Source organism: Pomacea canaliculata, linkage group LG11, assembly GCF_003073045.1.
Source record: "Pomacea canaliculata isolate SZHN2017 linkage group LG11, ASM307304v1, whole genome shotgun sequence".
Lineage (NCBI taxonomy): Eukaryota > Metazoa > Mollusca > Gastropoda > Architaenioglossa > Ampullariidae > Pomacea > Pomacea canaliculata.
The window spans coordinates 12,221,131-12,247,937 of NC_037600.1; the positions used below are offsets into that span (position 1 = coordinate 12,221,131).

General features: G+C 36.6%; 2 protein-coding genes across 2 annotated transcripts; one reads left to right on the forward strand and one right to left on the reverse strand.

Moving 5' to 3' along the window:
- The first annotated feature begins 192 nt into the window (after positions 1 to 192).
- On the forward strand, positions 193 to 19,845 carry LOC112575748 (protein ABHD16A-like). Its single transcript, XM_025257754.1, has 22 exons — positions 193 to 365; positions 1,402 to 1,458; positions 1,926 to 1,992; positions 3,079 to 3,165; positions 4,318 to 4,404; positions 5,116 to 5,175; positions 5,976 to 6,006; positions 6,512 to 6,585; positions 6,774 to 6,814; positions 7,446 to 7,547; positions 8,063 to 8,176; positions 10,096 to 10,260; positions 10,737 to 10,800; positions 11,022 to 11,085; positions 11,661 to 11,717; positions 12,259 to 12,333; positions 12,878 to 12,951; positions 13,127 to 13,226; positions 13,675 to 13,681; positions 15,764 to 15,845; positions 18,705 to 18,842; positions 19,386 to 19,845. The coding sequence occupies exons 1-21, from the start codon at positions 297 to 299 to the stop codon at positions 18,827 to 18,829; spliced, it is 1,602 nt and encodes a 533-aa protein (XP_025113539.1). The 5' UTR covers positions 193 to 296; the 3' UTR covers positions 18,830 to 18,842; positions 19,386 to 19,845.
- Positions 19,605 to 26,585, reverse strand: LOC112575246 (protein spinster homolog 1-like). Its single transcript, XM_025256957.1, is given in 10 exon segments — positions 19,605 to 19,741; positions 20,125 to 20,209; positions 20,556 to 20,752; positions 21,531 to 21,768; positions 22,502 to 22,614; positions 22,617 to 22,663; positions 23,326 to 23,396; positions 23,399 to 23,594; positions 24,210 to 24,435; positions 25,431 to 26,585. Coding segments are annotated over 10 exon segments (1,320 nt in total). The 5' UTR covers positions 25,555 to 26,585; the 3' UTR covers positions 19,605 to 19,718.
- Positions 26,586 to 26,807: the final 222 nt, after the last annotated feature.

Here is a 26,807-nt window from a genome sequence, read left to right on the forward strand (position 1 = left end):
ATTAAAGAAAATCCTGAGACCTAAGGAGAAATTCGGTTTTTTATTATTTTATGTTGACGTCTGTTTTACTTCTTCTGTTTTTCGAAGCAGAATTTTATTGAATTATTGATGATTCCATGCGAAGTGAACTGTTTGCTACGACCACGTAAACTTAAAATCCTTTTAATTACAATTTTAACTGCAGCAAAAGTGAACTGATAAATGTGCGAGGAAGTTTCAACGATTTTGATCAAGACATTCGTTTTTCGTATATTTTTACGTTATTTTCCGATCCAGTTTTTCCTCTCAGATTCAATATGGGGACCTACTGGTTGGCTTTGAAAGGGCCCCGGCTGATAAGATTGCTGAAATGCGACAACAATGAGGTATTTTTCCCGGCGACATAATTCCAGTAGTTTGGATTAGGAGTGTGGAGGCCTTTCTGAGCTCCCTCTGAAAATTGCGTGATATCAGCAGTGATCTTTAATTCAGAGCATTATAGTTGCAACGGAACGTGACTATAACTTTCGTTTTCTTATAACTCGCTCCCCTCAGTCGTCCGTCAATCCTTCATCGTCTTCAAATAACAGCACGTATTTGCACAACATTCAATATGTGGAAAATAATGAGTTTTTTTTTTTTTTTAAATCAGAAAGATCCGAGCAGCACGACAGTCGTGTCGCGATTATAATTGCCAGAGGATCACTAGATTTCCAGCCTCGGGAATAACATCGTATACCAGTTAATCCTGCAGTCTTTAGTTCTAGAAAGTGGTAAAACAATTGGAAGTACAGATATAAATGAAAACGTAAAAAAAAAAAATCACTAAAATCTAAATAGACTAAAATCATTAGGCACAACCACCTCACGCCAAGAAAGGGAGGGGGAGGCGGAAACCAAGTAAAACGACGCAGCCAACAGTGGAAGGCTTGGTAAAAGCTATGATTAGAGGTTATAAAACACCGGTTTTCACATTCACTACCAAAATATCCACCACAAATTTTGGAATAACGCCAGAATAATTTGTTGGAGATTAGAAATAAATATTTAACAAAGTTTTATATTGATCATGCTAGCAGCTTGGTCAGAAAAATAAATATCAAAGCCAAAAGGAGATAATGTCAAGAAGTGAATTGTTAATGTGTTTCTGTCAAAAGCTACAAAATCCGGATACAGCACCATAAAGTGGTTAATCAAATTATGCAAAATCTGTGGGTCTTTGTAAATATAATTTCATACCTCTACATGAGGAACTTTTAAAAAACCTTCGAGATTATTATTTCTGTAAGTATTTAACAGATTGACTCTCCTTCATGTGTCTAGCTTTAAATAGAATTTCATTTATAAGATTTATTATTGTTGTAAATTAGTTCAAAAAGGTTTTAAAAATGCGAGTATCATGAATGAGTAATCTGATTGCAGGGTAGAGACTACATACCTAATATACTAGAGGCTGGTGGAGATAAAGTTCTCAGAGTGGTGAGACTTTGTTTTATTTTTTTTCTAAATTCACTGTCAGTATATCTTAGCAGTATGTTCATGCAATGAAAGGATGATATCAAAGAGCATCTGTGGGAGTGGGTGGGCAGCTGCTTTACTTGCTTTACTTTGCACACTAAATTTGGTAAGCAAACGCCATTATGTACTCATTTGTTGTCCATTCTGTTATCACTAGGTGTGTTGTGTAGTCACTTGGCGTGGGTTTTTGGTGTGGCCTGCTGCATAGCTTAGAAAATTTTGCCCACCCCTGACTTTTATATAATGTGAGCATATGCATACAAATGCTGGACAAAATACAGAATGCAGAAAGAAATAATTTCAGTCATTGCATGCCATTCTAGTATAAAATGTAAATCTAGTGTAATAAAAGCTCATGAAACATGAGAGGAAATAAATAAGAAGCTCTATTTTCAGTGGTGAATCCTTTTCATCTTTTTTTTTTTAAGTTACACACCTGTTTGTCTATCTCATGGTGGTCTTCACCAGTGATCATGACAGTTCTGTACAGACGAGGTAAGTTGTGCAATGTGCAATAGTTATGAAGCAAGAGTAAGTTGTTTGCCCAGAGCAAAAAGGGAACTTGAGGAAATTCATCTTGTTTTCATAGTAACCAATCAATGCACAAAGCCCATGGACACTACATGTTTCTTTGCCCCAGGGCATCTTTGCCATTGCTTTATTACTACATCTCCAGGGGTGAAACATCTGTGAGGTCTGGACACTGATTTATAACTTTGGAAACAAGATACTCAAGTTCTCCCTATTGCTCCAGGGCAATGACTTAACCTTGCTTCATAGCTATGTCCCTGATAGTTAATTTGATTTCATGATTATGCTGATGTCTTAGCTTTTGTTGTTGTGCATATAATTATACCTTGTTAATAAGAATATTAATAATGATTCTATCTTATATGGTGAAATTCACCAGCCAAAACCAGGTTCACTGTGCTTTCCAAAATAAATAAATAAATAAATAAAAAATCCCAACAACATTTTCACAGAAGGAAAGACAAAATGTCCCATGAAGCATCCAGCATAAAGTAAACTAATAATGGTAATGTCATCACACGCATATGGAAACAAAGACAAAGGGAATGTGGAAACTGACACTCTGCAGCAGTAAGAAAAGAGCTGTCTTATGGTTAACCCTATCCCCAAGTCACATACAGTGTTGCAGCAGCATCTGCTCCCCCTTTTCACAAGTAAAGAAACTTGACCATTAGGGTGGAAGTTCAGAAAAGACTGACAGTTGATAAAGTTGAAAGTCATAGATGAGAAACAAAAGGTCACTATCTTTTTGATAGTTTTAAAATAAGTCATTAGTTGCCATGCATGTAAAGGTGGTTTGATAATCAGGAAAATAGCACAGTACAACAGCTTGATGCACATTTAAGGACAGACATGTTGGGGGCTGAGAGTTTTAAAGCTAGTAATTTCCTTATATGGATTTGATACAAAAGTGAATCTTTTTATCTAGCTGGATTTATTTAGGGTTTTACATACACTTTATAAACATCTTGCACAATATACAACAATGTTTTTAATTACTTAGTGTATTATATTTTTGCTTGTTGTACTTGCAATGACTGTAATTTATAGGTTACTTTAACCAAGAGGGGCTGACTTCTATAGGAAAGTTCCTGTGTTCCATTAGTCTTGTTTACATTGGGGCCTTCTGTTTGAGAGGTGAGCAGTGTTTGTTGCTTATTTTTAAAATAATTCATATGATGCAACAGCTATTGTTAAGATGATTATTGAAAACAGGGAGGTAAGGAGGGAAGAGAAGAGACAGGCAGGTCCAGTTCTATCGTCATGGCAACTACAGTTGCCAAAGGCACAAGTACTGAGTAGGTGGCACAGAAATGGTCTGTGTGTGTATGTTTTACTGGCAAATGAACAGTAACATAATAATTTTACTAATTGTCACCTACTTCTACTCTTTTTGGTGTCTGTTATAACCAGTCTTGAGATATTTTTTGGTTTTTGTTTGCTTAGTTTGTTTAGTTGAATTTCTAGTTCAGTGGTTCCCAAAGTATTTTGGACCGCAGACCACTTTAAAGTAAAAAATACGGCGGACCATCAAGGCCTAAAATCATTTGTACCGCGAATTTTAAATTTAAATTGCTGCATTTGTTTCATTACAATTCAAAACAAAATGTACTTTTGTGATAGTAGTATGACAATATGTTTACAAAAAATTACATACTTTGCAAAGTACACATAACAATTAAAAGTAAGGAAGTGCACTGTGTTACTAAGTGCTCGTGCTGTGACATAAAGACAGTTGATAAGCGAGTGTTTTATGCGAATGAGCAGTTGGGCATTGATAAAATGAAAACTTGTGCGAGATGGACTAACTAGCGTATCTGGCAATTTAAACATCACTTTGCTGACATATAATGACATATGCATGTGGCCCATAAGTGGTCCACGGACCACACTTTTAGAACCACTGTTCTAATTGACTGCCTTCACTACACTCCAGCTTTTTGGATAAAATCTGATGTCGCAAGCAGGACTTCCCTTGACTTTCGAGGGAATCTGTTACAGTCATAAGAAACTATTTTATCCTGAACTAATTATTAATTTTGTGTTGAGGTGTTGCTAAAGTATTACTAACTGGTTATCATGTGATTAGCTGTTGCTAAAGTACTATTAATGAGTAAGAGGAATGACAGAAAAGTGAAATTTAAAATTTAAAAAAAAATATCTTCTCATTACCTTTATATATTTTGTTTTTGGAAATTGTTGCTCATGACAATGAAAACTTCCTGCAGTGCTTTTAATTAGAAGGAAGAACATAATTTTTTCGGATCCTTTTTTCATTATTTGTTTTAGGTGTTGGAAGATTATGCAGTGCAGATTATATGGTGTTCATCAATGTGTTAGCACAAGCTATGACATTCACCATCTTTAAACAGCAGGGTTTGTATACACTTTCACTAAAACTTGGATGCTTAGTTTACAATGTGGACAATGCTTGCACATTTAACATGTACATTCACTTTCTTTTGATTATCTCTTTATAAACTGTTGTTTATTCTTTGGATGATTTATTGCATGTCATATATTTTGCTGGTCATTTGTCATTTGCTCCTTATATTTTTATATATAAAATGACTCCATCTCACACTGTTTACACTACCTATATCCATTCATACCTTCATCCATTGCTTTACATTCTACTCTTGTACCTCATTTTTATGTTCATTGTGCCTATACGTACCTCACTGTCCACTGGCTGTTATCTTTCATTTATCATTATCGGTCTGTGCAGAGTGTGATCAATCTTGGTCGTGATGCTTCACATTATATGTTCACATTATTATTATTATATAGCAAAAATGCCTTTGGAAAATTTATTATTCATTTCTTCTTTATACCTGATAGTAAGTTTATAAGTTGCCTTTCTTCAAAGGTTTTTTTTATGTCCATTAGCAGGCTCATGTAAAACATCTCTCTAGTTTCAATTTTATGCCTGCGAGGGGAGAAATGGTAAATAGTGCACCTTTTGAGTACTTTCATCCATTCTTTCACAAGTCTGGAATTAATATAGCTATTCTAGCCTCTTGGAAAATAATGGACTCACCACAAAGCCTGCCATGTTGTATTGTAATTGCAGAGGCTGCTGCACAGGTATGATTTTGAATTCTGGGCCTGGCCAGTGGATTTTCGGTGGAATGAAGGATCAGAAGGGTATGTTAGTTATTTTGATGGTAAATCCACGTGGATGTTATTCTAATTTCTTTGTCCTGTTTTTTTCCACTTTCTGTTAGATGGCATTGTCCTGTAAACTGTAACCCACAACTAAATCAATAATAATAAATAAATACACATTTGTATAGCACCTTTTTCTGGCATCAGCCAGATTCAAGGTTCTTTACATATATGCATGCAAGGACATCATATTAATTTATACATATAATAATAGATAATATAATATTATTTATAATTAATACGTCATATTAATTTATTTAGAGTGGAAGATAAAATCGGACTGGCGAAAGAAAAATAGCTTGAGACACTTTTCAGTTTTACTTTGAAGATTTACCTAAAACTTTAAGCTGAATTCCTTATTTAAAAAAACCACTTCCATTTTTATGATTGGTATAAAATATCTTCTGTCTGTAATCAACTTTGTTGATCATGCTGACTATAAGGTGAAATAAATGTTTGATAGCTTATGCCAGTCTTTTACAGTTTATTTTGTGTGTGTTTTGCTTTTCTTGGAATATTGTCACTAGTTTAATAAGGAAGAAAGAGAGACAGAGTATATGTGTGCGTGTGTGGGTGTGCATATTTTTGTGTGTGCGTGCACGCATGTGTGGTCCATTTTGTAAAGAGGGAATAATTATTTTCCATACAGGTTAAAGCAGCCTAGCAAATATATCTGTTGAGAATGGTTGATCATATTTTAAACAATTTTTGGTGACATTTCAGGAAAGGGGAAAGGATGCAGAAGACCAGAATGCAGGACATCATCAGATAAGGACAATGAACCCCGTCTTTGATTGTTAAAGTTCTAGGGTGAGTCAGTGCAAATTTTTTAGCAGGCAGAAGTCATTGCTACTATTCAAGTACAGTTGTTGGAGAGAAGAAAGATTCAGTCTTTACTAGCTTGTGACATGATCAGGTTCTTAAGGAATGGTAATGGTAATAATTGTTGTATTACTTATTTTTGGTTTTTAATAATAATATTTAGTACACATGTTATCGTGCAGAATCACTACCAAGATAGGTCACACTCTCTGCGTGGACTAGTAATGATAAAAAGAACCTTTGATCCTCAGGCTCAGAATGTTATGTAAAAAATGGTTATTCCCAAGCATCACTTGGGATTTTACCTGAGATATGGAATTAAGCCTCAGAACCACTTAGAAATTTTATGTAAAAATCAATCACCCTAACTCAAGTAATGCTTAAAGCTAATGCCTGATGCTTTTAGAGAGATAGATCTTTGTAAAAACAAAAAAAGACAAATTGTGCGAGATTTTTATTAAGTTGAGAAATCATGTTAATGGATCCATTTTAGATACCTGGCTATTCACACATTTGGTCGCCGCATGGTGTATCCTGGTGCCACATCTCTTATGCAGATGCTTTTGGGTATGTGTTTTCTTGTGCCTACAGCACTTTTTAAAAAACTAAATCAAAATTATAGGGAAGAGACACATCTGTGTAGAGAAAGTTTCTTGGCTGATGAAAGGCACAGAGTATGGGTCAAACAAGCACATGACCAGTTCTGGTAATCAGTGTAGCAGAATTTAAAAATTTTCTGCATCTTTTCTTAACAGGAAACATGCTGAATCAGGGACGTGCACAACTGATAGAACAGGTATTTTTATATTCTTTTATGTCATGATATGGTCTTAAAACCATTTTCAGTAAGCTCTCATAAGAAAAGGCAAGGGAATTGGGTTTAAATGATTGATGCTGACATTGTTTCTGGTCAAAATTTTGAGGTAGAGAACAATGACTTATACATGCATCTGAAATACAATTCTTGAGCAGCATGAAGAGGCTGCCATATTTTTTTTTTTATCTTGTGGCCTCATCTAGTCCATTCTGCACAAGTGTTCATTTTCAGTTTCCTAAGTGTAGTCGTCTAAACACTTCATGGCATCATGGATCTAAGGATTAAGTTCAGCGAGAAAGAGCTTGATTGAAGGAGAGATAACTGTCATTACAGAAAATACAATTCTTGTCAATCTGTACTACCTACACTATGAATTAGTTTGTTTTCCTTTATGAAAGAGTTTAAAAAAATAAAAAACAAACCAAAATATGGTATCTTTCAAGAACTGGCATGCAGCTTTATGCTTTGTAAATATTCGTCTGAAACCTGAAAGTGGAAACAATTTAGTGCATCAGTATCTATCATTTAAACCCAGCTTATTTCCTTCTGCAATAATTGCATTTTCATTGTTCAATTTAGTTTTTTTTAAATTATTATTATGTCCATACAGAAGCATGGATATAGAGCTAAACTACTGGCAGAAGACAACAATGAGATAGACACCATGTTTCTTGACAGGCGGGGATCGGCAGGAGTCAATGGAAAGACACTGGTATGAAAGAGTTGCCTCTTGTAAATCTTTTGACATCCAAAGAGTTTGTAATCTCTTGCCTTTTGTGCAATGTAGCTGTCATAAGAAGTTCAAGTAACTTTGATCATTTTTTTCTTGTATGGAGTAATTTTGTAGCAATTTGGTATAGGTAGTTTCACAAGGAACCAAACAAGAACCAAAATGAACAAGAAGATAGAAACATGTAATTTCTATTATCACCAGGGGTAGCAGATGGCAAGTGGCATGTCATGTGACTGGCACAAACAAATCGTGTTAAAGCATCTTATGTTTCTGCTTACCTTCATAGAGTAGCTGCCATGTTCACTCTGAAGAGCTGCTCTGGCATAGTCCATATAGATGATTCATTGGTGTAAGATGTGTTTGCATAGATGTCTCTTTTTCTTTGTGTGTGCATGGGTGCATGTTTGCAAATTTGTGCATTTTATTGATGTGTGTTGAATTCACTGGATTAATCTGATAATTTGTTGGAACTCACGAAGAACGATTGCTTGTAGGTGATCTGTTTTGAGGGAAATGCTGGATTCTATGAGATGGGTAGCTCAGGCACAGCTATAGACTGTGGCTTTTCTGTGCTGGGGTGGAATCACCCAGGCTTTGCAGGAAGCACAGTAAGTAGGATTTTGTTGTTTTATTTTGATTAGATGTCTGTTTTACTCTATGTTATCTTTTAATATTAGATTGCTTTTTCTTTGTACTGTACCAGATGGCAGCTGATTGGCAATATCACCCTCTAGCTATCTCGGTTCCACCTGTCCACTCCTGATTGATCAGAGATGACTGATGAATGGACTTGCAATAGTGAAGCAGTGTAAGCTGGTCTGGCTTGGTCATGAAAGTCGGTCGATGCTTTGGTGGCCAGAGGAAGAACTGGCTTATGAATGTTAAGGAGTGGACTGATGATTATGTGCAGGACTTTCTTACAATCACCCAAAACAGGCGTGAGTGAGCTTTGTTTGACCTTTACCAGCAGACAGGCCTGACGAGAAGGGGGGGGGCAGGGGGGTCTGCTGTACCCAGGCCTGGCCTTGGTCAGTGGATTTTATTGTTCTTCTTTTCCTTTTCATTGTCTTTTAAAGAAAGAAGGAAAACATCCACAGACTAAGGCTGGGCCCCCTTCACAGCGAGGAAGGAACACCCAAGCATTACACATGCAGGCGTTGAGTTTTAAGTTTGTATAGTATACAATTTCCAGGCCTAAAGTAGGTGGGTCTTGGGTGGGAAGTATAGTCAGCGGTATCATATTCTCACTGGATGCGCTTGGAGTTGGAAGGCCCCTGGACACCGAGGATTTATCACGCATGAATGTCTAGACAAACATTCGTGCATTGTACACATTCTCCAGTTTGGACGCCAGGACAGAAAACAATCACCCTGCCTTTGAGATTTTATCTTGAGCCTCTTTTAATCTTCTGTACCTGTAGTCGCCTTGGTGGCTGGAGTCTCAGAGATTCATGCCAGGTTTTCTGATCTGGCCTGTCTTCAGTTTTGGGCTGAAGTATAGGTTACCATCACTCTGTGCACAGGAAATTAATCTTCACCTGCTTTCACCCACATCTGGTGATCTGGAAAGCCTTCAGGATCCGGTGTGAGCCTTGTGCATTTACATTAGAAGATTGGCTTCATGCAGGAAGAACTGATTATGCCTGTTCTTACCTTTGTGGGAAGAGATGGCTGAGATTGTGGCACAGATGATTTCTGCATGGATAAAAGCAGTCATAAGGGCAGATACATGGACTGATCTCTACTTGCAGAATCTTTGGTTAAGGTCAGGACACAGGTTTGAACTGTAGCTACTAGATTAGTCTTTTCTAGAAATGTAGCCTTTAAAGACATTACTCAGGCTTTAGGCTGGCGGTCCAAATCTTGTTCATCAGAGAGACCTTATAGCTCACTCTCTGGATGCAGTCGGTGACATCCTGGTGGCTCAGCATGTCGTGCACAGCATAAACCATCCTGCCTACCCCATGTCAGCTTCTCTGTAGCTCATTCCTGTCCCGCAGCCTGGCTGGAATAGAGATATGTCCTCTTTTTTTTCTGATATTGAGACAGTGTGCTACTTCCTGTAAAGATGACCAGTCCCTCCACCTGTTATCTTTTCTTTATATGGTCATGTAATCTGGTACAGTATGAATAAGAAATACCTATACAATTTCTTTCTATGAGCACTTAACAAATGATATGACAGCTAGTTCCATCCTGCCACCCTACTGTCTCTTTCTCAGTTCCAGTGTAAAGATGAAGAGGTGAACTCATTAGCAGGCAGGAAGGGATGGTGGGGATGGGGGTTGATGCTCTTTCCTTTTCAATGATCATGAGTGGACAGCTGAAATTTAGATAGGTAGAGATGGTATTTCCATGTAGTCTTGTCTTCTGATAAGTACTCGAGGAAATAAATCTTACTGACAAAAGGGGTATTTTTGCTGTTTTTATGAATATGGAGCCTATACAATATATGTGTGTGTGTGTGTCACATGTGTATTGTTGAAGTGGTATAAATAGTGCCAATTGTTTGGGATCTAATTTTTAGGGTGTGCCATTTCCTGATGCTGAGCAGAAAGCAGTGGATGTCGTGATGCAGTATGCAATCAATAAACTAGACTTCAGTCCTGAAAACATTGTGCTTTTTGCTTGGTCTATTGGTGGGTACAGTGCTAGCTGGGCTGCCATGAGCTATCCAGAGGTGAAATATGTGGTGAGTAACTATACATGGTGAGTAACCTATTTTAAAGCTTTAATTGTCAGTGTCATTTGCAATCTTTTTTTTCCTTCCATGCCATGGTAGTTAGGGATAAGCCTAGGTTCTGTTTACCATGTCAAGAGCCGCATGCACAGAATACAAAGTTTTTGCGACTACTACAGAATCTCAAAAGATGTATAGTATTTTTCTTGAATATTTTAAGTACAGTCCAGTTCCAGGTATCTGTAAAATTGTAACACTTAAAAGTTTGAGGAAAAAAACTAAAAAGTATCACTCACTTGACTGCATGAACTTGTTTTCAAATTCATGTTCTCTGTTGATGTCATTTATTTTTGCACATTCTGTTGATGTTCATGAATGGGATCCACTCCAGCTGTTGATGTTTTTGATCACCATAGTTTAAACAGTATGATTAATAGAGTATTTACATTGAATATTGTTCACACGTTTTTATGTGTTATGTGTGTCAGATTCTGGATGCTACTTTTGACGACATTGTTCCTCTTGCCGTCAAGACCATGCCACAGTCATGGAGTGAGTTTTACATTTTAATGTAGTTTTATTTTCCTTTTTAGAAGAATTGTTATTAATCCTTTAGTTTTTTTTTTTTTTCTAAAGAAGATCAACTACATGTGTCTTTTCAAGACTTCTTGCTTCTGTTCATTAATTGGTTCCTAGTTATAGTATGAAGGTTTTAAAGTGGAGGTATTGTTCTACAAGGATTTAAAGTGAGTTATGATCTGATCCTTATACAGGTCCACTAGTAAAGTCAGCACTGCGAAACTACATGAACCTCAATGTATCTGAACAACTCATCAAGTAAGTTTGTTGTTAACCTAATAAGGGTATTGATGGCTAGGTGTCTTTTTCATGCTGTTAAAAGTAATGATCTTGCAGCAGGTGTTTTGCTCAAATATTTAGTGATCATCTCATTTTGAAAGCTATCTTTTATTGGTTGAGAATATTATTGCCAGACATATGCACACATGCTTACTAAGTGTAGACTTAATTTCTCCTTCTGATGTGTGCCGGATCATACCTTAATCTTTGAGGAAGATCTGAGATGGTGCACCTTGCAAGCACATCTTGCAGTGGAATGTTTCCTATTTACCATTTAATATTATTTGTATTATTATTACCATTTCATAATGTGTTACTGACACTTTGAATACAGACCATTTGCAGTATTTAGAAATGCCTCTGATTTCATTTTTCACCATTCATTTAGAGAAAAAAAGAGGGCTGTCTGATCTACAGGAAGGAAATCTGTTTTATAATTATTAATTTCTGCAAGTATATATCATGCTGCTTTCAAGAATAAGAGCTATTGTAAATTACTGTATAATAATGGCTTGATTGATGCACAATCTTGTTATTATTTTTTCTAATAATAGGTACCCAGGACCAGTTAAGTTGATCCGAAGACTTAAGGACGAGGTTATTTCAGCACTGTAAGTCTTTTGTCTAAGGTGAAGTCCGAAGTATAAAGGCTGATCCATTTTAAATTGATCTTCATGTTTTCTTCAATTGGAATGTAGACATGATTTTTTTTTTTTAAATATGAAAAACTGCATCACATGTGAAAAAAAAGTATTCATGCATGTTATATATGTGTATGCAGCGATGTTCTCTATTTTGTGATCAGGGAATATATGAAGCAGGGGAGTAGTATGCTTGTATTAATTTTTTCTCTGTGTGTGTCTGGTCATGAATGTGTGTCAGACTCTGCATGTGTAAATGAATGAGAGACATGCACTCTTTCTTCCTTTCAGAGTTTAATTTCTTTTAGGCTGTTTATCAGTTTTTCAGGACTTTGGTTCACATCTTTTTGTAACAATAAATGTGTGTGGATGTGAGCAAGATATTGTATATAAAGATAGGAAAGTGTGTGAATATTTGTGTATATTTTAATGTCTCAGTACAGATTAATAAAGAATCTTGAACCTTGGAATTGTAGTAAATACTGCAGTTCAACCTGTTGTGTTATTATAGGAACCCAAACAGCATGATGCCTGTCCTATCAACAAATCGTGGGAACTTTCTTCTCATTCAGCTCTTGAAGTATAGGTTAGTGATTACTCTTTAATCCTTTACTGTGCATGAAAAGGTTGTTTGTGAACACACAGAAGCAAGAAAAGAAGTAATTTTGACCTCTGTTGAATTCATTACCCATTTTGATTCTGTTGGTAATATCACAAGTTGTATTTAGTGAAAGTGTATGTAAACAGTGGTGTACCTTTGTATTTATAAAGGTGCAGCTGCACACAGTTTTAAGGTTGATTGCCTTGAAAGGTTGATTTGCTATTTTTAAACATCTTATCATGTACAGAATGTTTCAAGTGTTCCAGGTTTCAGCTGCGCACCTAAACACATACCTTTAATATACAAAGCACAGAAACTGCATAAAACCTTTAAATATATAATGATTATTAAATTATTAACAGTTATTTTATGTGTGTAATGGTGTAACCTATTCCTGTTTTAAAGGTGCTTGGAATAGTATTAGCAGTCATGTTAGAAAAATTTCTTTCCTTTTTTTTTTACACAAGGAAATTAGAAAAGAACATTCACCAGATGAATAAATGATTAAAAATGCATGTCATGTATTTAGATATCCCATGATTGTAGACAACAGTACAGTTCCTCTACTTGAGCAGTGGTTAGCAGCATCAAGAGGAGACCAAGGTAAGTTCATGGAGTCGACCTAGAATGTGTTCATTGTGGTGTATGTGTGTCAGCAGTCGCACCTGCATGCATTTGGCATAGAAAGAGTGTGTGTGTGAAGAGAGAATGCTTTATGAGAATACATTTTTTTCTGCTTAGCCTGCTATGCTGTACAAATGTCATGCTGTGTCAACAGACAACATTTTAATGGAACATAGTGTAGACATGGAGCAATGTGCAGAAGAGTTCCGCTATTATCTCCAGGGACCATTCCCTTGTCTACCCTATGGCAATAGGTAGGTTTGAGAGAATTTCACCACTGTAGTTGGCATTCACTCAAGCATGTGTGACAATTAGTTCAGTTGGCCAGGTTATGAGGGCAAACTGGCTATACCAGGCTCTGGTATCTGACAAAGATTTGAAAAGAATCAGTTCAATTGTGTTAATTGTGTTAATGTTGTAATACGGGCAAATGTACATCTTAACGCTGCACCTTGTAGCAAACTTGTTCTACTTTATTTTTAACGTTGCTGTAACTAGAGCACCTTCCCATGTTTAAATTGCCCACTGGGACAAATAAAGTTGATCATTATCATTGTCATTGTCATACTAATTTCTTATTAGTAAGAGGAGAGTAATCCACATCCATAGTTAAATGACAACATAGAATGTATCCTTGTGTGCATGTGATGCTGAAACCTTAAGTTATTTTTAAAGTTCATTTTTAACCTGCCTTTTTTTCAGGCCAGCAGTTCATCCAGCCTGAGAAAAATGCGATGACTCTCTTCCTGGTATGCCAGTTGTCACTCATTTAAAATCTATTGTTGATTTTTTTTTTTTCAATGTGCTTTCTGCACTAAGTAATCTGCTGAAGTTTTGTTTAACCTATGAAAGTAACTTGTAATCTTTTATGAAAATTCAAAAGTACAGTCTTGACTCTTTGCACATAGCTGTGGGTCTTTCTGATAAGAGATTTCTGAATAGCAATGGATGCTGGGTGGGGCACGACATTGGAGTTAGGTGGGGGGAAATTTTCTTTTCCAGTTCCTCTGTGATGTCAAACATTAACCCCTCTAAAGCAGGTAAATAAACGCTGTAAATTTTAGCAGTGTGCCCATTCCGTGCCTTCCCTTCAGTGGTGAAAGACTGTAGTAGACTGGAGGTTAGTTTGCTCATTCTTGGAGCAGAAGGTTGCTGCTCTGAGGCTTGCCTGGGCCTGTGACTGAAAAAAACCCAGCCCACCCAGCTGCTGTCCTGCAGAAAATGCTTGATTTATTTGGTCAAGCTATCACAGTGTGTTAGTTCCTAGAGGAGACAGATGATATAGAAACAAAACCTTTTCTTCATAATTCATATTTTTCTGTTTGTGGTTGTGCAATGAAAGTACACTAATAATAATAATCTGGATTATTTGATACACACATATCTACTCCAATGGAGGAAGTTAAGTCAGTTGTAGTGTCTACACACTTGCTAAACAGACAGGCACGCTTGCACAAGCACAAATAAACTCATTAAACCCAAACTAGATTTTACCAGCTAAAGCTTCATCCTCTGAAAGTCCATGAAAGATAATGTTGGATAATGTAAGTCTGAACTGTACACTGTGATTTTTTTTAATTGTATGAGCCAACATGGTTGAAGAACACTATGTGTATTAATAACCAACATTAAAGAGGTCTACCCTCAGCTTGGGATGGTCACGTGCATGCATAATTTTCCAAAATTGTCGATAAGTCCGCAGCAGCCAATGAGAAGCATATTTGTCTGTCCCTTCATGCACTCGAAAGTGTCTTGTATATTCTGTAATGGACGCTCCTTCCTTGTTCCTCAAAATTTACGCTCTTATTATCATTCAAGCAATATACATTTGTTGCTATAAGAAAGCTTATCATATAGAATTCCTGAAATCTGCGATTGTCTGGTTGGGACGGGTCAAATGATTTTGCAGGCCATATATGGCCCACAAGCTGGACATTCTCCACCCCTGACTTCGATGCACAAACGCTATTGCCTCACGTCACACTAGATGACAAGAATGACAGTGGTGTTCTGAATGATATCACAACTGCCATGGCCTTGCATTTATGGCTGATGATAAAAATAATGGATAAAGAGACACACCTGATGCCTCTCTATGCATCACTTGTTGACTGTCAGGAACAGAAACAAAATATACTGTCTGCAATTACCAGCAAGTTAACATGTAGTGTTAACAACAGGCCTCTCTTCTTAACGCTTGCTATTTGCAACTGTCAGCACGTTTAGAGACAGAAGATCTGCAGAAGAAAACTGTTGTTTCTTTTTAAAATACAGTTTTTACTCATCCTTGATAAGATGCTCCATTTGCAGCAAAATACTGATCTAAGGCCATCAGCTGATCATTATTATCAACTAGGGGCTCATTTATCCCTGGCAAGTTAAACCAGATTCCACAAAAATCATAGCATTTTTCTCTCTTTCCTTACTGTAACATTGCTCACTTGTTTCAATTTCCTGCATAAAAACCACAAACTTGTATTACTGCAGATGATTTTTTTCCAGTTAACTTCTAAAACGAGGCAGGTGTGGACAAAGCTTCTGGTTTAGTCACATTCTCTATTTAGGCTCACCAAGACTAACATTGGAGAACTTTGCAGACAGACAGCAGTCCACCTATGCATGTCCGTGATAAAAACAACACACTACTTTTTGCTTGGTTCTGGCCTTCAGTCAGAACTGGTTTGTGGTAGAATCTTTACCTTATTTGCTTATTTTACAAGTTTAACATTTTACTGAATAGTATTTTTTTTTTATTATGCTTGAAAGCTTTCTGTAAACAACTGATTTTCAGGCGAAGAAGTACCTTGAAGACTTTGACTCCTCCCACTGTACACCACTGCCACCAGAATATTTTCGCCAACCATGGTCTCCTGGTGATGATTAGTTCTTTTGGGTTTCTTCTTGTTACAAAACTTACTTAAAAAATATTTGTACTGGAATGAGAGGATTTTTATTTTTATTTTTTTTTTGCACAAATGGGAATTTGTTTTTTCATGAATTTTGATATTTTTCCATATTTTTCTTGTTTTTATTTGACAAGGATATTTTTTTAAGAGGAGTGCACTGACATTTAAGTAGATTGTTACAAATAAGGAATTTATAAGGAATCACTTGAGTGCCAAAAAGGAGAAGATAGCCATGCCATCTAAATGTACTTAGTTGAACATTTTTTAAAAATTTGATGTCTGAAATAAATAATTAAAGGTAACCTCACGTAAGTGTCACTAATATAGAATACTTAGACATTCAGAGTCTGTCAAATGGTTAACAGTGAAGAAGGTATTGATTTATATATCATTTCAAAGTTTAAAGATGCAATTTTTTTGTCAACATTATTTCACTGCATTTAAGAGTAAGAGGAAATTAATAGAATATGTGTGTCTAATTGGAAAAAAGTGAATGAGTTTAGAAGGGCTTCTTAGCTAAGGCCTAAAAATGCCCTCTTAGGAAGAAAAAAGGCTCCTATGGCTTCAGCACAGATCACTTTGCCCATACAGTGATTTGAAACTCCTTCACTCAAGGCATATCATTGCATGGAAGGTACTGACCGTGTGACTGAAATAAATCCCAGATTTTATAAAAATAGATAGTCCTTTAATATTTCTTACCTTGATAATGTTACTACCCATAGCTTTGGGTAGGATATTAGAAATGTTTTTTGAAAAAAGTAGTAGTGTAATTGTTACGTTCAAACTTGTGTTCAGTGTACTAGTTTACTAGATTCACTGTTTATGAAAGTTTTCATCTTTACATTTTTTAATTGTTTTTATTTTTATTGTGTTACAAATTCATACATTCTTGGATGTGATTCTGGTATGCTAACAGTGCTTGACCACGGAGGCATTTCTTACTTAGACTGGCTGAAATATGAGCAAATGTGTACCTTGGTTATAGTCATTAGTTTCAAATTTGTGTGACCATGAGACACTTAAAGGAATTAATATCTTGATACTACTGGTCATTGTTTTTATATATATATACGCACACACATACATTTATACATTGTTTTTCATTTATTGTTGTAAGATTTTTCTACAGTATAAAATTCAGTCACCAATTTAGCCTGCGAGAATGTGTAGGTGAGAGTATGAACACTGCTTTTTTTTCTTAGTGAACATCATATTGCATTACTAGACTACTTGTTTTGTGTGTAAATTATGCTATTTGAAAGAAGTATGGTTTTGTCACGTTATATGGGACCCTTCCCCTATAGTCACATAATTCATGATGGGAAGTAATGAAGTATGTACAGTCTGTTAAGAGAGGCACTATGTGTGGAGTGCATTACCACCTTCTAGAGAGAACACATTAGAAAAAATGAGGAACAAATAATCACTGTTGCTTAATAGTCTGTTTTTGCCCCGCATTCCCCTTCATGAAATGTGCGTAAATTAAAAAAAAGTGTGCTACAAAGTCATGAGTCGGTTGTCAATGTGTGCAAGTGAATGTCAAAATTCTTGTCTTCCCTCCTGTTTCTTCAGCTCATCATTGCAGCCACACACACATACACTATCATAACATACAACTGGTGGTGTTTTTAAGTCAAAACTGTTAATATGATCAGATTTCATAAACTTCAGTGCAGGTTATTTGCTAGTTGAAAACTTCAGTAGATTGCGTTACTATCACCGAAAAAAGCAATTTCAAGACTTAAAAAATATTTTATAGGATTAGCATTAAATAACTTTACAAATCTGTGAATACATCATGCACCTTCTCCTGTTGTGTGTCCTGGTGACGTTATTTGTCACTAATACAGAGGGGATTGGGTGCCTTGGATTCATATCTCTGGCATGTTATCGTACTTGTTTACTGGTTCAGCATTAAACACTGGGGAAAAAACCACTCTTATCAATGGAATTGATGCAAGACACTGGAAGCCTGTATCATGTTTGTGCATGACATTATGCTGCTGCAGTGGACAGTAGGGTGTAGTGATGTCAGCAATTTTGAGGCACATTTGAGGTTTTGTACAATTCACTATCCTGATTTCCAATATGAAAAAGATTTTTTGCTCTGTGATAAGCAGAACAACTCCCTATTTCCACAAGTAATGTTCTTCAGTCATAATATTGATCTGCTATTTTGACTTGAAATGTTTTGAACTTAAAATCTATTGTCCGCATGATCTATATTTTAAAAAATTACCTTAATGGATACTTCTTTTTTGTAGATAACATGGAGTCGAAAGCTGAGTCAGGACAGTGAGTGAGGCATCAAAATCAGTCTATGGGATGGTTATGTTCAAGCTGTCATCAAGAAGAGACTTTATGCTGTCATTTTAGACCTTAGCAAGATTTTCGTGTTTGCAGGAGTTAAAAGGAATAATAACAAAAAAAAAAAACCACAAAGATTTTCATTTACTGCATGACCAGAAACAAAAACCAGTGTCTGTACTGTTTATAACTATTGTCTGACAGTGCAAATGTTATCAGAAACTGATCTTTTCTTGCAGTTATTAAATATAGAAAGTTTGAAAAAAAGGATATACTTAGTTAAAAAAAACACGATTTTTACATTTTTAGGGAGGTGTTCTGCTCATTGCAAATTTCTTTGCTTCACATTTTTGGACTCAGCATAGCTGGTTGTACAAAACCCCAAATGTGCCTGTTGATCTGTTACAATTCATTGATGATGGTACACACTGCTGGACAGTTTAGGTTTCGACAGCTCATCTAAGCTTAGTCATTCTGAAGAGTGGCATATTCAAAGTGCTGTCTGTTTTTCCTCAGGATACCAACAGTCAGCAAGAACACCAGCCCACCAGCTATGTACATGGCAGGATACAGCACATATAGGGCACCTGGGGAAAGAAGATCAGGAAAGCAAGCTGATTCAAAGAAAGAGACATTTATGAACATGGAAAAGAGGTATCACTTGTACATGACTGTCTGAACATTGCATCACTAACCATCCCACTTTTAAATAGAGGCCATGTTTTACTTCTCTATATGGTATGACTGCTTCTGTACAGGTTGTGTCAGCATTCTTCAGGCAGAAATTGTTAGTGGAGGATGTGCATAAAGAGCTGACACTTTCTGCAATTTGACAGATGTTTTTACTGCTAACATTGCAATCATTCAGTGAATTCTGACATTCCATTCTCTCCAACAGTTTCAGCAAGTTTCTGTGATATTGGTATATGAAGTCAGATTAGTTGTTCCTTAAGATGTGATTAAATGTAGCAATGAGTGTATAAAGCATCACAGTATTTTTGTCCGCTTTGTATAAGAACTATTTTTGTAATTTCCTATTTTACTGAGCATCATAAGCAGTTAGCTATATCATGTAGACATAATATTTTCATTGTCCTTTCCAGATGTGTATTTAGACAGCAGCCATTTTAAAATGTAAAATCTTTTATTCTCACCTCTCAAAGCATCTGACATGTTGTATCCATTATTTTCAAACAGTTGCTGGATAGGGGGTACCAACAGAGGTACACATCCCCCAATGTTGGTGATGACAAAAAGATAGACAGCTATGGCAGTTGTCTTAAATTTTGACCCAACCAACTCCACCAGCACCGCCAGGGCTACCCCTACCCACATCTCACCTGTGTGTGTAAAGAGCACCACCTTTACTTTATTCCAAAGTTTTCCCATGGTTTGGCTTAGCTTAGACTTCCATGACCTCATGGGTCAATTATGCATTCTTATATTTCAGTTGACCTTAGTTATCATTTGTTTGATGCTTGTTTTATCAAATGCAAGCAGAGTCACTGAAGTTGACAGGCAAGAAGAAAGTTATATGTCCAATCTTACAGCAACTAAAAACAAAACCCAAATAAAAGCCAGTATTAGAGCAAATGGTATTAATTTTTAAGGTATTAATAATTAATGTTTAGTTTCAATAAATATTTATGGCAAAATATTTTGAGTGTACATTTCTATGATCAAAGATGCTTGAAGAATTTTTCTCTTTGTAAATGATGGAATACTATTGTTACTCTTTTAAAGATGACAACGCAAGAATGAAAGTGAATCATTAATTAGTTGTACAGGTACTGAAGAAGATTACAGCATGGAGTAAAATAAATGGTGAAAGTGTTGACAGAACCAAGAGCAGACAAACTAGAAACAAGGCAAAATAATGAAAGGAACTATGCTGGTTGAAAGCAAACAGTACAGCAACTACAAACTGAGGACTCACCAATAATGTATGTTGGAATCTGCATGCTGAATGAGACAGGGGCCTTAAATAACAGAGTTGCTGCAGCAAATGGAGCAGCAACAAGCTGAAAAAGAAAAATCATTCTCAGCAAGTGTCTGAAATCAGGATCCCTTGCCCCACCCCTCCTCATAGCTTCTAACATTTCAGGAAAATCAGGAGGTTTTTTTTTTCCTTTTTAAGAAGCCGTACCTTGATGTTATCAGTGTCAAAACCATCCCTCCCCTCCCCCCAAAAAAAGAAAAAGCAAAAATAGTCCAAAATTTTACTTTTAATCCACTAGTTTTTAGTACAAAATTAAAAATGATCTTAACAATATTTTCATTCATTTTCCAACACTACATCCCAGGTAAAATCAACCCAACAATGAACTGATACACCCACCCACGACACATTCAGTCAACCACAAATACCTGACTGGCTGTCAAAACCAAAACCCGTGAGATAGGTCCGAGCTTGTTGACCCACACATCAGATATTTTTCCACCAAGAATCACACCAAGACTGCCTCCCACAAGTGGTACCCAGGACATGAAGGCACCAATCTGTTCTTTGCTCTCACCAACAGCTTCAAAGTAAGGCTGAGAGTTGTAGGCCCACACATAACCAGCTGATTTAAAAAAAAAAAATAAAAGCATATTTGTGGTTTGTGATAAGGTGGAAACTGTAGGAAATGAAAGCATGTTCTTTAGCTAATGCAGTAGGTAAATTGTATGAAATGAACAATTTATTTAACTTTTCCCTTACAGTTTGCACCTGCAAATGCGAATGTCTTCATAGCTCTAGGTTAATTGCATCGATACACACTTGTACTGAACGAGTTAAGTTTTAGTTTATGACTAATCTAACTTCAGGCAAGAAGTCAGATTCAGTCTAGCATGAAGTACTCTATCTGAAACCTAAATACCCATGGAATCAAAGTGTCTGTATTACCACAAAGTAACAACATCTAAACCAAAACACAAAATCCAAACTAAATGAATCCTCTGGGCTTGTGTAAGTACGGTAGTGCACAGTGATAATCATAGCTGCCTAGTTTCAAGGTGCTTGTAAAGCAGCTATGTTGAAACTGAACAAATGTTATATGACCTAAAACTAATATCAATTTTGACATTTATGATCTTACTCCTAGCATTCTAAACACAACCCAGTTAACCTCCATGGTGTTAACCCCAAGCATTTCTTGGGTTCAGAATGTTATGTAAAATCAGTCAACCCCAAATGTTACTGAAACTTGATTAGACCAGATCCTGCATTAATCCCTAGTACAGCTGAGGGCAATGTTCTGCTGTCACTGAGTGACAATGCTTTTGTATGTTCGGTTTTTTTTTCCTATCATATCATTAACAAAGTTAAAAACATCTTCATTTCCTAAAGAAGATCCTTACCAGCATTTCTCAAAGACCCTCCCAAGCACAAAAGTATAAGAGAGGGTTGTGAGAACATCCGTAGAGTGCGACAGAGTTTTTGACAAGGCGACATTTCTAAGACGCTGTCATGACTGTTAGGGGCGTCCTCTTTTGAAGAAGCAAATGATGTGCGCTGTGGCTCTCTAACACTCAAGAAAATCAAGATCGCTAGGATTATGCCTGGCATTCCAGAAATGTAAAATGCCCATCTCCAGCCCTGTTTTGAGGCAGAAACAAAAAATATCACACATGGTAAAACACTACAAAAGAAGTACTGCATCCACAAATGTTTCAAAATTTCTGTATTTTAACATGCAGAAACCCTCAAATACGGTGGCATCTTGGCATTCAAGTGCAATCCATTATGGAAGGCTGGTCAAATGCCGATCACATTGAGTGCTCAGCACTATTTTCCCATAAATAGGGTATATGTATTTAGTTGCAGCACTCGTCAATAACTACTTTGTATTTTATAGTACAGCATTTGTGAAAAAGGGGTTTGTTTCAATTAAATAGACTCATTACAGTTCTATAAACTTAAAACTAAAAACTTCAACTGAAAATTTGTTATCACTTTTACTCCTTTCTCAACATATATTTTTTTTTAATGGCCTTCTTTTTTATCAGTATAGTCATTTTCATCAGATTTACCAGGCTGTACTGAATGACTAATTCTGACACACCTATGTTACTCCCATAATTCAATAACAGCTCTTATTGTTCTCTTCTTTCCTTCAATTAGAGCACTAGAAAGTTTCTTGGGTGCGATGATGACTGTGTGGCATAGGTATGTGTGACATACATAGAGATACACTGGCACAACACAATAACTGTCATGGTCTAGAAAGTACTGCAAGGTTACTAACAACTGGTAGCTACGTTAAGACAGCATAAAACTTACCATATCCTTCACATAATCTGCTAGACTCAAGAGCATGTCACTGTCAAACCTGTTGGTTAATGTTGGCAAGAGTGATGAAGTTTCCCAGAACAAAAGCAAGGCTGTAGCCTGTGTAGATGCCCAGATTGTAGATGCTGACTGTAATTCCACGTTGACTAGGGGGAAGTAGTCAGTCAGGATGCTGATGGCAAATGGTGTGCACCCAGCCTCTCTACCATTCCCACATGTGCACACACACACCAACAGACAAAATAACAAAAGGGAGCCCCACAAAACCTTCACAGCGCATGACAACAGATGGCTTTCATTCTGTCCCAATCTGTATCTAACGAAGTGAAAGGGTGAAGGTACCAAAGCCTTGTGTCTGTAGGAACAGTGAAGGTGTAAGTGGTTCGCTATATCTATATGGAAGGTGAGGTTTAATTGTCTTCTTCAGCAATCTTTTGCGTTTTACCTGACAGTTACTCAAACTCAAAGCTGACGAGTAGGTGGGAAAAGTTTTCCAGTCATAAACTTTATCCAACAACTTCTCTTTCAAAACTGTGTACACTAAATAGCAGGCTAAAGTAACTGTCCTAAGTATAAAAAAAATAGGTGTTATTATTGGAGTTAAAAATACTCATGCTGTCTTGGAAATATAAAAGTCCTGTTCAAATCCAAACTGAATGATTCTTTCCTACCACCTTATTTTACAATTACATCCATCCATTCTCTCCACATGCAAGCAGACACGCATGCATACATTCATATAGCTGAATGTACCCTCATACAAATATAATGCCATGCTTCAAACATGACACTTCCATCGGTACCATACAGCAATCCTTTTTCTTACAGGCTACAACAATGAAAGCTGAAATCTTGTAGACTGACCCCATTCCCAAAAGGACGCGAAGCACCACCAGCTGCCAGTACTCTGTGACCAGCCCAGTCAGGGACGTCATACGGCGGACCAGAAGAACAGGCAGACTGCCAGCATGTTTTTGCGATTGAATGTGTCAGCAGCGAAACCAACCAAAATTCCCATGAAAGTGTAATCCAGAATGAAGATGGGACCAGCGAGGATCTGATATTCCAGTCCCTGACCATTGTAGTCCCATGCACACGCTGGCACACCTGCTGTATTTGTTATGTTTAAGCAGCTGAAACCAGAATGTGAAAAAAAAAAAGACATCTTTCAGATAAGTGTACAGCCATGTTGTGTAACCAGGCTAAATACATGACGAAAGAAGACATTTTAACATCTGTACAGCATGCTAGAGAAAAGTAAAGGGATAGGGTGCAGGTACAGATTTCAAGAAAACCTGAATTTTTTGTGGCTACACATCCAAAACTATGTCTACTTATTTGCCAGCCTCTAAACACACCAAAGATTATTCAGTAGAATATAAAAAAAATGTAGTTTGTGCTAGGTGGTTTTTATGGTGGCTTACTTCGCCACCTACTCACTATTGAATCCTTTAAGCATGCACTGAAAATGCACCTCTTCTGTAAATAGTACTCCTAACACCCTTACACACAATACTAGTCCTTTTCACACCCTTCCTTTTGCTATATTTGTTACCCTCAGTTCTTGTCCTTGTTATTTAGTTTCTCTCATATGTTGTTTTCCTGTCCCTTGGTGCTATGTTTTGCTCTTGTTCTTAGATGCTAAGAGCATGCCCTTAGGAGTGTAAGTATGCGCTTTACAAATTTTACATTTATTATTATTATTTTTGACTATACATGTTGAACATGAGTCTTATAAAGAGTTAAACCTGTCTTTAGAAGTCATGTTGCACTTGACACCCAAAGTTTCCTTTGCACTTAATGTTGTATTGAGGAAGCAGGCCATGTTGCCAAACTTGAGGTCATGGGCAACTGATCTGATGGTGATGGCCAACATGTAACGGTCCAGCTGGTTCAACAGGTAGGCCAAAAGCAATAAAAGCAGGACATAGCTGGGATAGCTGAAGACCACCTTGCACCATGGTTTCTGGTCACCTGCAAAATAAGACAACAGTCAGGCAGATCTGAATTGTTGTTGCGGCCCCATGCTCCTCGAGGAGTAACAAGAAATTAAAACTAAAGATGTAGATCTGAAGCATCCCACACCTAAATCAAATGCATGATCATACTAATGCCCCATGTTTCCAAGAGGTATCTCTGTTGACAGATTGATCTTAAATCACTTTTTAATTTTTTTAAGTTTAATATTGATGACCTGAAAATATAGTTTAATTTAATTCAAGTTTTGATGCAATAATAATTTAAGAAGCATGTCATCCTGTTTTTGAAAATTAACTTTTGAGCAAGGGCTATAACATCAGCAAAAACAATGACAAAAATTTTGTTTACATATTCATCAGAAGAATAATATATGCAACCAACAAAATGCATCAAACAATCTCTCATGTGTGATACTAAAAAATAACTGTAAAAACTCATCAAGAAATCTTTGGAAATGCAAAATGCAGGCTGTCTGAACCAATAATAATAGGATTTGTATAGCGCATTTCCCCACCAGGAGGCAAGCTTGATGCGCTTCACAAGAGACCAGAAGCAGTGGGCCATCCATGTGATGTAGATATCACAATCAAGTACAAACAAGCACAACATACATACACGAACATGTACTGGTTAACAATACAAGAATATGAGGGAACACAGAAGTATGGGGAAGAAAGAACAGTATGGATGGGTCATAGTAGGTGTTTCTGAAAGAGATATGTTTTAAATCCAGATTGGAAGGCATGTACTGACTCCGCTGTGTGATGAGAAGGAGGCAGGCCATTCCAAATACTGGCACTGGAGAAGGAGGAGAAAAAGAGAGAGAAAGCCAGCATGGACCAAGCAAACTGACCTGTGAGGCTGGTATGACAAGTTCAGATAGATTGGGACAAGATCAAGAAGAACACAACAGCAAAGCAAACAAGTGTTATATTAACTAGGACCGCGAAAGACAAGCATGAGACACATAAGCTCTGTCAAGCATATACCACTGGATATAAGTCTCCTGGTTTCTTCTACATCATCATCTTTTCCATCTGAAGATTCTTTATCCTCATCGTTAACAGCACTTGTGCCAGCTCTAGTTGTTTTTGTTGCCCTACGGCTGACCATGATTAGATTACTAGCCCACGTTACTCAGTCTCTGTGTTATGAGTTTCAGTGTTCTTAGTGGGTGAAAGAAATGCTGATACCAGTCAGAAATCCTAAAATGGCTTTAAAAGCTCAGTCACACAAATTTCTGGAGCTATTATTGCACGTTTCTAAAAATTAAAACTGTTCTCAAGAAACAAATTTAGAAAAATTTTTCAAAAATAGCTATTTGTCATTTAGATGTTTTGTAAAAATGCATACAAGCATTTGGGTGATGGAAGCAAAAGTATAACTTCAACAAATTTATTTAAAAACAAAATTGATGCTCTAAAATTTTGTAGTGCCGCATATTGCTTTAAAACTGATTATCTGAATAGATTAATTCCTAAAAAGTCTTTAAATTGAGAAATATGTAGTGCCAATTAAGTGGTCTCTGAATGTTTTGACTTGCAAGAAAAGTTTGCACCCTGGCATTCAGTCAACAATAATTTAAAACGCCTTATGATTTCTGTTCTTGCTAGAATAATCGTTGTTATCCATTACGATAGGTTAATTCCTTATTTGATAAACACCAGCTCTAAAATCCGCAAAAGTAAATTATCACTCATAACAGCAAGAAAAAAAGGCTTGCTCAACACTCCAATATTTCTGAGCTCATTGAAGCTGGTGCAGATAATTCATGGGTTGGTTCAAAGACATCAAAGCTACTAATGAGCAAAATAACTAATCATTTATTTATCTAAAGCCTGCTGTTTGAATTTTTGTTGTCCTAGCTGAATCCTTGCCTAGAAATCGCCAGACACATATATATAGTTAACTGAAGGCGTATTAATGTATTGGTAGTGAAAACATGATCGCTAGTTGTCACGTACGTGCGCTATTTTTTTTAAAATGTACAACCCTATTTTTCTTCTATAACTGCAACACATCTGACACATTGAAGCCACTAGGATAAGCAGATGATGTTTTGTTTCTAGCTGTATCGCACTGGCACATATATAACAATACACATAAACAGAATTTTTGCTGGAGGAGCTGGTTACGCCTACAGAGTTCTCTATTCTATGTGAGAGTGATATCCCTTCGCCTCACCTACAGTCTGTCGTCTGCTTGTTTTATCCATGAGTCAAAGTTGAATCTCGGTTGAATTCGGTGTTTCCTGTTAATCTGTGCTTTTTGTTGCGACTTTTACCGTCGAATAATGATCTTTATCAATCATATGATCTGTTCGACAATTTTGTAGCATCACGTCGAAAAGGAACAATTGATAATCA

What these genes read in the sequence shown, in the direction of transcription:
- LOC112575748 (XM_025257754.1), top strand. Translation starts at nt 297, where the DNA reads ATGGGGACCTACTGGTTGGCTTTGAAAGGGCCCCGGCTGATAAGATTG. An exon ending in TGGGGCCTTCTGTTTGAGAG is followed by an intron (nt 3,166 to 4,317) that starts GTGAGCAGTGTT and finishes TATTTGTTTTAG; the next exon opens with GTGTTGGAAGATTATGCAGT. An exon ending in TGGAATGAAGGATCAGAAGG is followed by an intron (nt 5,176 to 5,975) that starts GTATGTTAGTTA and finishes GATAAGGACAAT; the next exon opens with GAACCCCGTCTTTGATTGTT.